The following is a 15,690-nucleotide window of genomic DNA, read 5'->3' as shown; positions in this document are numbered from 1 at the left end:
CCATACGGCTTTGTGCAGTTAGCAATAAAAGAGGCCGAGCCGTGACACCTGAATGAAAAGGTGTCCTGCAGAGTGCAGCTTACTAACTTCCCCCGGTGGGGGGGGGGGGGGGGGGGGGGGGGGGATAAACCCGTGTACCGCTGCGGCACTCTTTCATGTATTATTAATGCAGCAGGTGAGCATTTAATCTTCTTGCATTGGAAACGTATCTAAAAAAATAAATCCCAAAGCCTCCGTTGGTGTTAAAGCTTAAGGAGCCAATGACAGGCGTCGAATCACACTATTCACATTATTAACACGGCCCAAGGGGATTCAGGAGGGATCAGGGGGATTATCGAGACTTAAATCACATGTTGCTGTGCAATATATTTTTGTCTGTAACCTAAAAGTTTGGAGAGGTCAAAGGTTACTGAAGTGCATTGATGCCTAAGGCCTCAGTGGGCTTCAAGTGAAGAGTTCTGAACAGAAACTCACTTTGTTACAGTCATTGATTCGAGGAAGACCAAGGAAGCATGTTCAATGACATCATTGATTAGAGGAGGAAGAAAAGATGATTATTTTCTATCAATGGGATTGAGCGATATCTGTAAAATCCTCATAACCATCCCTACAACCCGCCTGCAGGTCGGGGGAAAACATGTCATCTGTGAAAGTGACTGACTAGTACAGCGTTATAGAAAATCTGGTGATGACCAGGACAGTTGCAGAGATATCGGTCAGGACTCTGGACGTGTTGCAGACACATCCTTACTGTGTTCCATTTAAAACCAGCTCGATTTCATGACCTGTTAAAGTTTTTTTTTTTTTTTTTTTTTTAAAGAAGGAACTTTGCCCAAATCAAACCAAATACAGTTTAAAGTGTGTAGTAAACCATCAGCAACGATGTGAGGTAAACAATCTGGTTTTGGAGGATTTGACAGCACACCTTATGTAACCCCTCTCCCCTTCAACCAGAGGAACTTTGCACTTAAGATATTCTCGGTCTCTATTAATGTGAACATGACCAAACACCTTCAGCAACAAGAAAATACACAGAAAAGACTTAAATCCCTGATTTCAGTTCGGCCGGTTCATCAGATCCAGGGACACGAGTCCTGCTCAGACGAGGTGGTGTGTGGTAGTGATTTATTTGGACCGGAGCACCGACCTGAGTTTACACCTCTAGGAAACTGCACAAACTCAGAAGGAAAGCACTTCTGTTTCAACCTTAACTGAGTGTAAAAAGTCTCATTAAACCAACTTACCAGTTGACCTTTCTGTTCAAATAGTTCTAAAGGATAATTACCGGGACTCTTCCCATCTGGGTGGGAACATTTGATCACTTGTTACAACTACTTGGCTCCACGCTGCCTTCATTATCCATCATCGGTTTTAGTCTATTCTGGCACTTTATCGCCTTTTAAAAAAATGATTGACATGGGGAAAGACATTCAAGTGTCTGTAAAGGATGAAATAGTAAGAACATCCATAAAAGCCCAATATAGGACAGAGCATTATTTTTTAAACCTGGAAAGTTCCCTGAAGAAGATCATTGGTGGATCAAAGCAGCATTTTGTCTAAATGCTTCACTTTAAAGGGATCAACACTATAAATAATCTAAACTAACAAGGGAGCTTGTTCTGTGAACTTCAGACTAAGAGCAGATTTCACTTTTTGGGTGTTCATGGCGTGGATTTGCTGATGGGACTAAGACATGACTGCCCCCTGGTGGCAGGAGCACCTTTAGACACAAACCCTGAGAAACAACCGCTTCTTGGTTTCTTCATCCTCTCGTCGAGTGGACAGCGGAGGGCGAAGATCCGTCGGCTCCAAACCACACAGTTCATTCGAAAACGTTCATTCACACCCAGTTTATTGAGACCTGGAGGAGGCCAGCGTCCTCTCCCACTCCTCCTCCACCACTTTGTAAAGCTCCATCGTGGCTCTGGCGTCCTCCACAGAAGAATGGCCCTTCTTCCCGGTCTGAGGACACAAGAGAAGGGGGCGGGCTTTAAACACTTGCTCACAGGTCCAACCAATCAGAGGCAGGGGAGGACTGAAGAGGATGTCCGCTTGTATTGTTTCCTTTAGATGCACATTGAGCATTATATCATGCTAATGTTTGGAGAACTCTACCAACGCAATTAGACATTACACAACATGTCATTCAGCTGACTTTACATTGCATTTTAACCCATGGCTTGTTTTTTACATTGTGCCTGGGGAGCAGTTAGGGGTCAGGTGTCTTGCTCAGAGACACCTCGTCATGGCACATGGAGCAGCCAGGATTTGAACCGCCAACCTTACGGCCCCCAGCACGTCACACTCCTCCATGCGCCACCATCGCCACGACAAAGATTACATCAGTAGAACCTTTTTAGAAACGTTGCATTTAACAACTTGTGTCCATTTGGATCGATTCATCAACAACTTTCGTTGTTTGGATTGTGCTTTTATTGGAACCCTTTCCTCCTTTGAGCTCGTCTCTTCAGCGCTGCGTACAGGACGCAGACCCCTCACCTGGATGTCTCGGTTGAAGATGGCCTTGGTGAGTCTCTTCAGCGACGCGCACTCGGTCGCGGCGAAGCCGGCCCTCTGGTTGAGGAGGGGGATCCGAGACGTGTCTCTGGTCAGCGCCGCCGGGTGCGAGTAGCCGAGGACATTGAAGTCGTTGTGGACGGCGTGTCCGATCACCACCTTCCCCATGAGCAGCCTCAGGATCTGCTGACAGAGCGCGACTCATTAGATCTAGGTGGGGTGGGGGGTGGGGGGGGGTTGACCTCAACCTTTTTAGAAAACTGAACGCACAAGTTTCTGTTATTTTGAATCAGCGCTGACTTTACAAAGGTATTTTGACATTATTATGAAAACAGATATTAGCTCTTCTCTATATTGTGACAGTGTGCAGCGTCTTCTTGAGGTTGTCTCCCTTCAGGTCGCGGAGCCACACAACCAGGACGATTGAGATATCCGTCATTAAAAAGGCAAAAACAGTGAGACACACATTAATACAAGAATCAAGTAAGATTCCCACAAACAGTCTTGTTACATTTTCCAAACATCTCATCTTTCTGCACATTTTCCCGCCCAGTTCCTCTCTGCGTGTGTTTCACGCCCATCAAAGGCGACCATCGAGCGGTTTCCTCACCTCCTTCCGGGCCTCCGAGTACGGCGCGGCGTTGACGAGGTCGCTGCGCCGGATGCCGCTCCACCGGGTGCGGTAGTCGGTGACGGGCACGGGGGGGTTGATGAACTTATCGTAGACCACGTCTCCGTCGTAGGACACCAGGCTGCAGCGGGCCAGCTTGCTGATGCTGCCCTTTGGCCCCGTGCCCACCATCTCACAGTCCAGAGCCAGGTACTTGGTGGGGATCCGCGCCGACGTCTGCGCGGCGGCTCTGTGGCTTTCCGCCGGCGAGGGCCGGTGGGCAGCGGCGGGCGCCGGTCTTCTCTCCGCCGGCTCGCCCGGCTTGGCGCCGCAGCCTCTGCTGCCTGCGATCGGGGCCGGTGGCTGGCGTGCAGACGATGGCGCTCTGTGACCACAGAGCGCGCCGCCGGGGGAACTCACCAGTTGCGCGAACGCGCCGTTTTGACGCGGAGGAGCGCCGTGCTCGGGCCGCGCGTCTCTGTGGGCGTGGCCGCGTCCCGGGAAGCTCCTCTGATGCGTCCTGTTGGGAAACCGCTTGTGACCCCCTCGGTTTCCTCGCGGCGGTCTCCTCCGTGCGGCTCCACCACCAGCGTAGCTCAGGTTGAGCGAAATGTCGGACATTATGGAGCTGCGGGGGTGAGGTCAAACGTTTCCTCCGAGCAGGCCGCTAGATTTGCTGACGCTGACCTCCTCAAATGATCTTCACCCTTTGAGGTCCCTTTTGAAACAGCTGACCCCAGTTTACAAGTTCCGTCCTGCAAGAAACAAAAGTGCCAGAACTGAATGTTTAGCTTTTATCGTGTTACTTGCATGGACAGAATCTACCGACTGAAAGCAAGAACTCAGGAGAGGCCCTTCAACGCATCACTGTATCATAAATAGTTATTTGAATACAGGCATTTTGACTTTGATGTAATTAGATGATATTTTCTACTACAAGAGAGTTCTCATTAATCAAAATGTGTTTTAATCAGCGTGTTCAAATACTATTACTAAGCTTATTAAGTAATAGTAACACACTACCAAAGTACATCATTACAAATAAAAGTACCACATTCAATATATTACTGAAGTAAATGTAAGTTATAATAGCTAAATGAACTTAGGGGGAAACTTAAAGTATAAAAAGTAAAAGACTTCATGGATCATTTAATCATTGAATAAAGGAGGAACAAGGAAGGCCGGTTCGACCATGTAGTTCATTCTTGTAGCGTTGCATCATATGGAGTGTAAACATGAGTAATGTAAACATGAGTAATGTAAACATAAGGAAGGTAAACAGCAGCAGCAACAAAAACAAGGGGTAAAAGTTTATAACTCTTTTAAACTCAAAACAGTTAACTTACTTTTCATTAGAATTAAAACGGTCTACATTACTTAGCAAGAGATTTACGAGCTAAAAAAATACAAGTAAAATCTATAATATCTTGAATACGGTTGTAATATAAATAAGAAATGCTAATTAGTTCCGACTAATCTCCCATTAGCGGATGTTGACGTTAGACAGCAGCTAATGTTAGCTTGCTAAGTGCTATCTGCCGTTACTATTCAAACTCCGCGGTTGATTTGTTGTGGATAGTAATGTCTCTCAACGGAAAAAACAGCTTAGTGTGTTTGGGAACATATGTAGCTTGGTACCGATATTTTTCCTTATTTGAAAAATGTCTGAAATCAACTTTGTTGAAAGGAAATCCAGACCTGCAGCACACATTGTGGACCTCGCGCCTCTTCCTGCTCAACAGCCTACATCCGGGTCGTGCTGCGTTCGTGAACAGCCCATAATTTTTTTTTTTTTTTATTGGGCCGTGGTTATATCTTTTCACCGCATTTACTCTCGTTAAATACGGTGACTCTTTAGTTCTACCAATAGAATATTTTGATTACTAGTAACACTCAAAATACATTTAACATGTCACGATATACCAAATAAAACAAGGTATGCACCATTTCTCAATATACAGAATTCAAAGAAATAAGACAATGTGTACGCTGAAAAAACCGTTAATGTGCAAGTATCTATAGAAAGTAGCGTGCAGCTCGATCATAGAAACTTAACTTTAGCTAGGCTAATTCTAAACGTACTTATTTGTTAACGTCGCGTTACGTCTGAGCTTCCTAACGAGTGACCGCCTCTTGAGCGGAGTTTTCTGGAAGCACCTGAACGCATTCTACGCGTGAACGCTACAATTAGCGTCAGCTAGCTAGTTTGTGGCTAACCACAACAAACCTTTGTGAAACTTAAAAGCACGGAATTTCCTTTATACATATTGATACTAACTTCAGTTTAAGGCGGGGTCGCTTGTCTGGACGGGCTTCGTCTTAACCAGAAAAATAATGCAGCGGTAACCAGCTAGAGTGATATTAGTTTGCCGTAAAGAACTGTCGGTTAGCTCAGCGAGCTACTTTAGCTAACCAGCAGCGCCAGGTGCGGAGATGTTTGCAGCAGAGCAGCAGAGAGAGCTGGCGGACAGACTCACCGCGTTCCTGTCTCAGTACAGCCGCCTGTCTGACTCCTATATCATTGTGCGTATCGAATAACCGACAAGTCACAGTTTGCAGTTTTTCCAGGTTAAATTCCATATGAGTTTTGAAAGAATACTTGTTTTTAAAGCAAGTTTCCATGACAACACACTGTTATTGCATCCTCGATTGTGTAACTATATTAGGGTTAGTAGCTAGGTTGTGTGTCCAAACAGCATGGCACTTTGTGTCACTCAATACATTTTCACAATCAAAAACATGGTTTCAATTAAAAATGAATGTGTCGATTAGAAAACCACGTCATTCCAGATGTGTTGATCATCAGCTGCTGAACTTTTTAAAAAGCCTCAGAATCACTTCATGTAAAAGGTTACAACAGCATGTGTTGTATGAAGAACTAACAGTTCTATCCAAATCTTATGTTCTGTGGACAATTTCCATGTATGTCCAACATATTATGGCAATAAACGTTTCCTGATTCCTGATTAAAAATTATATCGATTAACTCCCAATGTAATTTTCCCCTCAGGAGTTCTTCTCCAAAGACCACTGGCACACTTTGCCCAGCTCGTGGCAGCCGGTGCTGCAGGATCTGACGTATGAACAGGTTGCAGACCTCCTGCTGGATGCTACTCACAGAGACAGGAGGTACGGCTACGTCGTAACAAAGTCTTCCTTTCAAAGAACAGTCCAGTTAGCCGTATATTCCGATGGTCAGGCTCTGCAGTTCATATTACATTTGACTCCATTCAGGTACCCCTCGGCGTGGCCTCTGTCCCTGCTGGCGTTCCGGGCCACCGCCCACGCGCTGGCGTTCCCCAGAGGGCACCGGCCGCGGCCCGGCGGCCCGGCGAGGCCCGAGGAGTTTCTGGAGAACCGAAGTCAGAGCGCACTGCTGGGACACATATTCAGGAAACACGTCAAGCCCAAGAAGCAGCACGAGATCCGCCGGCTGGGCTCGGTACCGTTTCACGTTGCTTCTTCGCTGCTGTCACTTCTTTAAAGTTTAAATGTAATTGTTCCTCTTTGTTTGTTTATTTATTTTAAATCCCAGCTGGTGAAACAGATTTGTGACCAGACTGACTGCAGCAGCGTGGTGGATGTGGGCTCTGGACAGGTACTATTCTACCCACACTGCCCCCATCTCCCCGACACCATTCTTCTTTTTTCAAACACACAAATAAGCCTGTTAGTATCCTAAAACTGTTTTTATTTAACAAAACAGGAGGAAAAATAGAATTTGTTGTGGATTATTTCAAATTTATTCCACAGTTTGGACAAAATAAACTTGTGTGTATGTTTTTAATATAATAAATAAAGAAGAGATGTCAACAGCTGCTGCTGCAGGTCACGTGATCCTCTTGCAGTCACGTGATTAACACTTAAAATCATGGCACAGTAAACATTTCCCTCCACACAGGGTCATCTGACTCGCTTCCTGTCCTTCGGGCTCGGACTGTCCGTCACGGCGATCGAAGCTGATCGTGCCCTGGTTGCCACGGCGACCAAGTTTGACAAAGAGTTAATGTTGGCCCTGGAGAAGGAAAAGCAGAAGAAGGTCAGTGCTTTTTATGGTAACGGTTGTTTTCTGAAGAGCAATAAAGTTACTGTGAGGAAGCTCTACGTCAGGAGACACTCCCACTTTTGTCCACATGGGGCGCAATCACCACTAAATATTAATCCCTTCCAAAAAGTTTTGATTCTTAAAGCGTCACAATTCTTCCCTGAAAGGTTCCAAACATTGAAGCCTTTTGGTATTTTTTTATTTTTATGTCAGTCAATGAAACCACATCTTTCTTTCCCAGAACGGCTGCTCTCTGGTCACAGTATCACAGCCATCTCCCCGCCACTTGGCCGGTTGGGTAAACCCCAAAGCATCCTGGGAGGCCTTCATTGAGCAGCTGAGTGTTGCACAGTGTGTGGAGGAAAGCGCCCCGACTCCCCCTGGCCCCAGCAGAAAGAGGCTGCGGGGCGCTGAGCAGGCGGGACCTCCACCTCCTGACGCGGTCCACACCTCCACGGACTCGCCGGGCGGCCAACCCACACCCCCGCACCGGTCCGGGGGGGACGGGTCCGAGTCGTCTTCCGCCGCATGCTGCCGCCCGCGGGTCCAAGCCGTCCCCCAGGAGGTCGCGGGTCCCAAAGCGGGCCGCCCGGACTTTGTCCTCACCGGTCTCCACGCCTGCGGTGACCTCAGCGCCACCCTCCTCCGCCACTTTATCCACTGCCCGCACGTGCGCGGCATCACCTCCGTGGCGTGCTGCTACATGAAGATCACCACCGAGGCGGACCCAAGCCCCCCCGGCCTCGTGGAGGAGGCGGGGGCCCAGCCGGCGGCCCGGGACGCCGCTCCATCGGGGTTTGGCTACCCGATGAGCTCCTGGGTGGGGGGGCTGCCAGGACACCGGCTGTCCTACAAGGCCAGGGAGGGGGCGTGTCACGCCGTGGAGGACTACGCGCGGCGCCTCCGGGCGGGGGGCGAGGCGCTGAGGACGCACTGTTACCGCGCGGCGCTCGAGACTTTCATCGCCGACGCCAGACCGGACCTGAGGAGGGCGGGAATCCAGACCATCAAGGGAGCCCACCTACTGCCCTTTCCTGAGTGAGTCCACCAGTCCACCAGGTCCCGCCGTCACACGGGACAGCCACTCTAATGTCTCCGTCTTCGTCCCCCCCTCTCAGGTACGCCCGGCTGGGTCTGGCTCGGGTGGGCCTGCCCCCCGGGCTGCCCCTGGACCCGGAGCGCGTGGAGGCCATGTTGAAGCAGCAGGGCCGGGTGGTGGTCTACTTCAGCCTGGCGCTGCTGCTGGCTCCGGTGGTGGAGACGCTGGTGCTGCTGGACCGGATGATCTACCTGCAGGAGCAGGGTGAGGCGCTGCTTCGCCTGTACACACACACACACACACACACACACACACACACACGCTCACCTCTAACTGAAGCCTCTCTCCTGCAGGGGTCGACAGCCAGCTGGTTCCACTCTTTGACCCAAACTTCTCTCCTAGAAACTTGGTGCTGGTTGCTCTGAAGTCGCAGAGTCATTAGTCACATTTTGATGGAGAAAGTCAAACCTTTTTAAACAAGACACATTTTTTTAAATAATCAATGGTAACTACTGCACGTAGAGTCCACATCGACGTCACCTGCTGGTAGAGACCTGTCAATCAGCGTTAGGCCCCGCCCTAAAGCATCTCCTGCTTCATGGTCTGTTTGACTCTACATGGACCATCATTCACTAGGTGAACATCATGCTGCATTGAAGAAGACTTGAGACTTGCTGGTCACCACACAGAATGCAGCTTTAACTCATGAAGCTTTGGCTCCTTGAAGAACCCCGGGTTGCACATGAAGCATGAGAATGTTTTTAAATGTTTCAGTATGGACCAGATATATATATATATATATATATATATATATATTAGGGCTGTCAAATGATTAAAAATTTTAATCAAATTAATCAGAATTTTCAGTGGATTAATCATGATTAATCACGCCTGAATCCTAACCATTTTTTCTTTCTGAAATGCATACTAAAGATAAATAACCGGACACAGATACATCATTATTATTATCATCATTATTATTTTTTACATAAATACATGTTATTGATATTTGATTTTTTTTTTAAATAATCAAAAAAATAATGCACAAATTATTATCAAATAATCAAAGCAATGTTATTTGATAAGTCACAGACTGATTTCCCTGCATGGCTCTAGAAGGGTCTCGAGCCTCTGCAGTTTATCCCACTCTGCTGTGAGTTTGTGCTCCTGATGGTCCAGGGCTGCGATGACCAGACATGTCAACCCTCCCGAAAACCTCCCGGACCGACCTTTCTCCCGATTTCCACCCGAACAACAATATTGCTGCACCACCCGTCACTGGGCGCGCCGTTTCAGACCGGGCAATAATAAAGGTTACACCTTGAAGTGGAGCGCGGCGATTAGAACGACTGGCGCTGCAAAGAAATCCGCCGGACCCCCATTTCAGTGTGAAATATTCCCATACCTGGGAGGATTTAGATCGCTACGGGGCTCTCCGATGGTCTCTACCTCAGCGCTGCAAAGCTCTGCTGGGCGGAGCTTTTTTTCTTTTCTGTTCTGCTGCGCGAGAACCGGGGAGGGGGGAAGAGTCACTTTCCTGACCTGAATCATTTGTCACACTACGCATGCGTGAAATGCGTCAAAAAAATTGACGTAATTAACAACAAACAGCTAGTTAACGCGCTATTTTTGACAGCCCTAATTTATATATATATATATATATATATATATATATATATATATATATATATATAAATGAGCAAACAACCTGAAAGTACGAGGATCAATGCAATGAGGAGGATTTAATTGAATGCATTCTGCTTTGTAAGGGGGGGCTATGCTCTAAAAGTAGAAATAAACATCCCTGGAAAAGGAGAAGAATCAGGGATCAGACCCCTTTCTTTTGTACTGTTTTTTAGGTAAGACTGAAATCGTGTTTATGGTAAAATAACAAACATTTTAATTAGGAGAATTAAATAGCAAGGGAACTGAACACAGAGTTCTTTCTTTTGTAAATAAATACCATTTTGACTCCTTATTTGCTGGTTCCCCATTAGTGTTGAAATACTTTCCACCCACGAGTCAGGTTTATTGTGCCAGCCCCCTCAAGGTTGGACAGAAAAACATACAATTACAACCAGATGCTGGCCTGCTTCTCAGAAGAGGGCTGTTGCTGCTGCTCTGGGACCAGCCGGTTGCTCACTGAGTGTCGAGCATCGTATTCATATGTGACCTGAGCAGTGGTCCGAAGTCAGCGCCTTGTGTGTGGAGACCTCATTCGTTGACTCCTACTCCACCTCCTTCAGCAGATACTCTCGGCTCCCCAAACCCCCCCCCCGAAGCTTCGTTCAGCACAGCGACCACTCCACAGCCATGAGGAGCTTCTTGATGCTGCTTTGGGGCCTGCTGCTGTCTCCTCGGCAGGCGCACGGGGCCGGCTGCTCCGCGGTGACGTCCAGCTTCTGCCAAGGTTTGGGATACGCCACTACCCCCCACCCGACCGGGGCGCCGGGCTACAGCCTGCAGCAGGCCGCCCAGCTGGTGGAGACGGCGTGCTCGCCCGACGTGGCCGCGCTGGTGTGCCGGGTCGTGGTGCCCGAATGCGGCTCAGAGGAGGGCAGCCAGAAGAAGCCCTGCAGGGCTCTCTGCGAGAAGGTCAAGACGGACTGCGAGTCCGCCCTCAAGGCCAAGAGGCTGAGCTGGCCCACGAGGCTCCGCTGTGACGCACTACCGGAGTCCAACTGCGTGCAGGTCAGTGGGACGTCACCGGTGGGGTTCTTTTTGTTTAAGTGCATCAGTAAAATGCTGCAGTGACGTGCATGTCGTGCTGTATATTCGACACCCTGCGTGGGTCACAGGGTCTTCTGATACTTTTGGGACTCAGTAGAAGGTGCCGCTACTCCTTCCACCCCTGGCGTCTGAAACGGTTACCCGGACATCCCGGGGTTTGTGTTTCCTTCCTCTCAGGGTCCTCCCGCCTCGTGCCAGCCGATCACCGTCCCGCTCTGCGGAGACCTGTCCTACACCGAGACCGTCCTGCCCAACCTCCTGGGCCACGCCACTCAGGAGGAGGCGCGAGCAGCCCTGACGACGTTTTGGCCACTGGTGCAGGTGGGGTGCTCCACCCAGCTGAAGCCTTTCCTGTGCTCCGTCTACACCCCCAAGTGTGTGTCGGGGAGCCCCCGCCCGCCCTGCAGGGCGCAGTGCGAGCAGGCGCGCTCCGGCTGCGAGGCGCTGATGAAGAGGTTCGGCTCGAAGTGGCCGGAGGACCTGAGGTGCGAGAAGTTCACCGCCGAGTCCTGCGAACACGTGAGTCCCATCTTCTGTGGCGGCTGAGGACGCCTTCAAGTGTTTGTGCATGAGCCGAGCCGTAGGCCGCATTCTCACCCAATAATGTAGTGCAGCGTTGTGGGGCGGTGTGGTGGTGTTATTCAATGGGCAACATCTTCTGCCGAGTGAACCCAAAGCTTCATGAATTAAAGCTGCATTCTGTGTAGTGACCAGCAGGGGGCGACTCCTCTGCTCCCATAGACGTCCTATGAGGAAATGACTCTACTTCTGTGTAGTGACCAGCAGGGGGCGACTCCTCTGCTCCCATAGACGTCTATGAGGAAATGACTCTACTTCTGTGTAGTGACCAGCAGGGGGCGACTCCTCTGCTCCCATAGACGTCAATGAGAAAATGACTCTACTTCTCTCTTGATTTATTCCCTCAGTAAACATTGTAAACATGAGTTCATGGTCTTCTTCAGTGCAGCATGATGTTCATTTAGTGGATGATGGTCCATTTAGAGTCAAACAGACCATAAAGCAGGGGATGCTTTAGGGCGGGGCTACACAGTGATTGACAGGTCTCCCTAACGGAGACGTATAGCGGCTAGATGTCCAAATCGTTGTAAACACCACATCCACTTCAACACAGTCCACAGGGTCAGCTCTTCTCGTGTGATATCAGAAGCAGAATTTAAAATATATACAAGATTTCCGCCCCCCCCCCCCCCCCATTTGTGTTTCCTTCCTCCCAGATTCCAGGCTTCGGTTCCACTCAACCATCGGCGTGCCAGAGGATCACCGTGCCTCTCTGCAGTGACCTGCCGTACACCGACACCGTCCTGCCCAACGTCCTGGGCCACAAAACTCAGGACGCCGCCGGCCTGGAAGTGTTTCAGTTCCTGCCCCTCGTGAAAGTGCAGTGCTCCCCCCACCTCAAGCCTTTCCTGTGCTCAGTGTACACCCCTGAGTGTGTGTCGGGGAGCCCCCGCCCGCCCTGCAGGACGCTGTGCGAGCACGCGCGCTCCAACTGTGAATCCCTGATGAACTCCTTGGGGTTCCAGTGGCCTGATTCCCTGAAGTGTGAAGCTTTCGACACGGAGTCCTGCGAACACGTGAGTCCACCCCAAGAAGACGTGATTTCTTCTACCTCTTTTTGCTTGATTCATCTCGTGACGCCTGTGTCTTCTTCCTCCAGTACGGCGTGGGCCGCGGCGGCGGCGTCTGCGAGCCCATCACCATACCCATGTGCCAGGGCCTGGCCTACAACCAGACCATCACTCCCAACCTCCTGGGCCACACCAGTCAGAGAGAGGCGGTGGTGAAGATGTCCTTGTTCAACGCCATGGTGCAGAGCATGTGCTCCGTGGACATTCGCCTCTTCGTGTGCGCGGTGTACGCCCCCCAGTGCTCGGCGGGGGAGGTGCAGCGGCCCTGCAGGTCTTTCTGCGAGAGTGCCAAGCGGGGCTGCGAGGGTCTGATGAGCAGCTTCGGCGTCTCCTGGCCAGACGAGCTGAGGTGCAACTCGTTCCCAGAGGACAACTGCATATCGGTACGTAAGGGAAAGAAGGGAAGAAGCCTCCGACCTGCTTGTCTCCACGTGACGTCCTTTTCTTTCTCCTTCACAGGAAGACAGCAAGCCTGAGGTAAGTGTTTATCAAAAAATATACCACTTATTTGCATTCTCATTTCCTGCATCGAGTGTTGCATGAAAGCATTTCAGAATGCGCGATCTAGCTAGCCATCTAGACTAGCTAGCTAGGCAGAATGAGCGATCTAGCTAGATCGCGCATTCTGCCTAGCTAGCTAGTCTAGATAGCAAGCTAGGCTATCGCCACATCCGTCCTAGACTAGCTAGCTAGCTAGCTAGCCAAGCGCCCAAATAAATTAAAACGTATGCTGGTCCCAGCGTAGAAAAGCACAACTTCGTTAGCTTACCGTCTGGGACAAGAACAGCATGAAGGGAGGAGGGGACGTGAGCTGAGCGCGCTTACCTAACGAAACTTCACCCACACCAAAGACGCTCGTACACGCTAGTGTCAGATAATCAGCCAATCACAGCACAGTGGGGCGGGACTAACAAAGGGCAGAGCTGTGGTAGAAACCACAACACTCAGACACTTCCAGTCAAGTAACCTGTATGTGAACAGTTTGATTTATTTATTTCCCAACAGATGTTATATGCCGAAGGACTTCTTGCTAAGCTGATTGCTGGGGGCTACTCTGTTGGTGGAAAAAGTGTGTTAAATTTCTTCTGATTTTAAACATTATTATCTAATCATCTGAATGAGGAGGGTTGTTTTTCTCTATCCTCCCTGATTCAGCGCTGAGTCTCCAAACCGCCCGCCTGCTGCTGACTTTAATGGACGTATCCTTCACATCTGGTTCCGATAATCTGCTCGCGTTCACGGCCATATTTGTTTCTCACATCTGGAAGCGGACTACCGGTCTCTTGAGCCCACAGGATGAAATGTTTGACCTTTTTGGCTGTTGCTGAAGCAACAAGGTGTCGAGCCACAGGGTACGGTCAATGTTAAGCTCTTTGACCAGCCCTTTCAGGCCGACAAGACCGGGTACCTGGACACGGTGGAGGTCTTCAAACTGGAGCACTATGTGGCTGTCGTCAGGCGGGAGTACCTGGAGAGCTACGAGAAGAGGAACCCCCCCTCCATCCCACTAACCCAAATGAAAAAGGCTCTCCGTGGTAAAACCTCAGCCAAGTAGTTTGACCCGTTAGGTACGGGGGCTTTGACCGCCATCAGACCCGTTTTCTCTGTCTTCATTGTGCAGAATTTGAGTTGGACGACGAAACCTTCAAAGTTCTGTGGAACGAGAACAGCAGCGAAGGCGGGATCGACTACGACAAGTTTGTGGCCGTCCTGGCGAAGCTCCAGATCCTCAGAGGTAATTTATCCATCTATACATCTCCATCCATCCATCCATCTATACATCTCCATCCATCCATCTATACATCTCCATCCATCCATCTATACATCTCCATCCATCCATCTATACATCTCCATCCATCCGTCTATACATCTCCATCCATCCGTCTATACATCTCCATCCATCCGTCTATACATCTCCATCCATCCGACTATACATCTCCATCCATCCACCCATCTGCTTCCGTCCATCTTTCTATCCATCCATCCATCATGCATCGTGATAACAATATACACTTTGGAAGAAGAAAATATTTGTAAACTCTGAGTACTACACTGTGTACTACTTATAACTCTGAGATCTGATAGGCTTTTATGATTTTATGGTTTCCTTCTCCCTCCCTTAAACATGATGAATTCATTCACAACGTTAACATTATCTCAAAGGATTTCCAGAGTTGAAGACGTTTTGGTGACATCACTATTTCTTCCCGTGTCAGGCCGTTTCCATGCCAACTTGCTGAAGCTGCCATGTGACTGCCAGGTTGCCAGCTTCTCCTTCAAGCAGGCGAGTTCCACCGTTTTTCTCCATCTGCTCATTAAGAGATCGTTTTGTTCACCTGTGCAGGTAGTATCAAACTACTGGAAACAGGTGAAGTCATTCTATGTCTTCTATTAATAGGTAATCTTCCCAGACTGTGACATACTCACCTGCTTCTTACACACCTGCTTTGTATTATGATTAGTTTAGAATTGAAACACATTTGTATGTTTATTGTCTTATAACACCCTAAATAATATATATTTGTCTCTCTTTTCAGTTCATGAAATCAGCAATAATCTGAAGATCAAACCGGAGGAAAAGGCTCAGGAGAGCATCTTTAAGGATGGCTGTGCTTATTTAGGATTGTTTTCATCATCCTCATTCTTAAAGTTCAGGAACGTTTGTCTTCTGTCAGGTTTTCTGTGTGTTTTTGTATTTTTAGATCACACATATATGATTTCTGTAAAACTGGTTCCTCTCACTTATATTAAAATGGTCTCTGATCTTTATGCATCTTCTCCAGGTTCCTATAATGTACTTTTAAAAAACCTCTGATGAAATGACCCGTAATCCTTTAGGGCATCTGTATTCAAATTAAAGGCATTGATGTTTAATTAAACAGTAATAGACTATATACATATAATTAAATAGTGTGTATTAAACAGTAATAGACTATATACATATAATTAAATAGTGTGTATATATGTATATCTCTATTCAATTTAACATCAATGTTTTTTTTAAATGTATTATATTTATATTTTAAATGCATGTATCAGACTGGAATCAACTGTGTGTTTTGTAACTTCTTCACGTTACTATTATTTATTCATAATACTT

General features: G+C 48.4%; 3 protein-coding genes across 7 annotated transcripts; 2 read left to right on the top strand and 1 right to left on the bottom strand.

Moving 5' to 3' along the window:
- Window positions 1-801: 801 nt before the first annotated feature.
- On the bottom strand, window positions 802-5,816 carry isg20l2 (interferon stimulated exonuclease gene 20-like 2). 5 transcript variants are annotated; one of them, XM_037454102.2, is made up of 4 exons: window positions 5,605-5,816; window positions 3,128-3,882; window positions 2,500-2,703; window positions 802-1,962 (listed from the first exon to the last, which is right to left on the bottom strand). In XM_037454102.2, exons 2-4 carry the CDS (start codon window positions 3,746-3,748, stop codon window positions 1,852-1,854), a joined length of 936 nt encoding a protein of 311 aa, XP_037309999.2. In that variant the 5' UTR covers window positions 3,749-3,882; window positions 5,605-5,816; the 3' UTR covers window positions 802-1,851. The 5 variants fall into 5 exon arrangements, with proteins under 5 accessions (XP_037309999.2, XP_062421685.1, XP_037309997.2 ...); XM_062565701.1 differs by lacking the exon at window positions 5,605-5,816 and adding an exon at window positions 5,406-5,541; XM_037454100.2 differs by lacking the exon at window positions 5,605-5,816 and adding an exon at window positions 4,826-4,936.
- mettl25b (methyltransferase like 25B) lies at window positions 5,515-9,829 on the top strand. The gene is made up of 8 exons (XM_037454069.2): window positions 5,515-5,650; window positions 6,138-6,256; window positions 6,362-6,569; window positions 6,663-6,725; window positions 7,029-7,166; window positions 7,414-8,210; window positions 8,291-8,475; window positions 8,565-9,829. The coding sequence occupies exons 1-8, from the start codon at window positions 5,561-5,563 to the stop codon at window positions 8,651-8,653; spliced, it is 1,689 nt and encodes a 562-aa protein (XP_037309966.2). The 5' UTR covers window positions 5,515-5,560; the 3' UTR covers window positions 8,654-9,829.
- Window positions 9,830-9,842: 13 nt separating this feature from the next.
- Window positions 9,843-15,550, top strand: LOC119197600 (uncharacterized). Its single transcript, XM_037454054.2, has 11 exons — window positions 9,843-10,902; window positions 11,119-11,460; window positions 12,177-12,536; window positions 12,620-12,973; window positions 13,050-13,067; window positions 13,596-13,659; window positions 13,746-13,789; window positions 13,981-14,125; window positions 14,212-14,325; window positions 14,807-14,874; window positions 15,128-15,550. Exons 1-11 carry the CDS (start codon window positions 10,525-10,527, stop codon window positions 15,149-15,151), a joined length of 1,911 nt encoding a protein of 636 aa, XP_037309951.2. The 5' UTR covers window positions 9,843-10,524; the 3' UTR covers window positions 15,152-15,550.
- The last annotated feature ends 140 nt before the right edge of the window (window positions 15,551-15,690 follow it).

Source organism: Pungitius pungitius, chromosome 11, assembly GCF_949316345.1.
Source record: "Pungitius pungitius chromosome 11, fPunPun2.1, whole genome shotgun sequence".
NCBI lineage: Eukaryota > Metazoa > Chordata > Actinopteri > Perciformes > Gasterosteidae > Pungitius > Pungitius pungitius.
This window is presented reverse-complemented; position numbering and strand designations above follow the sequence as displayed.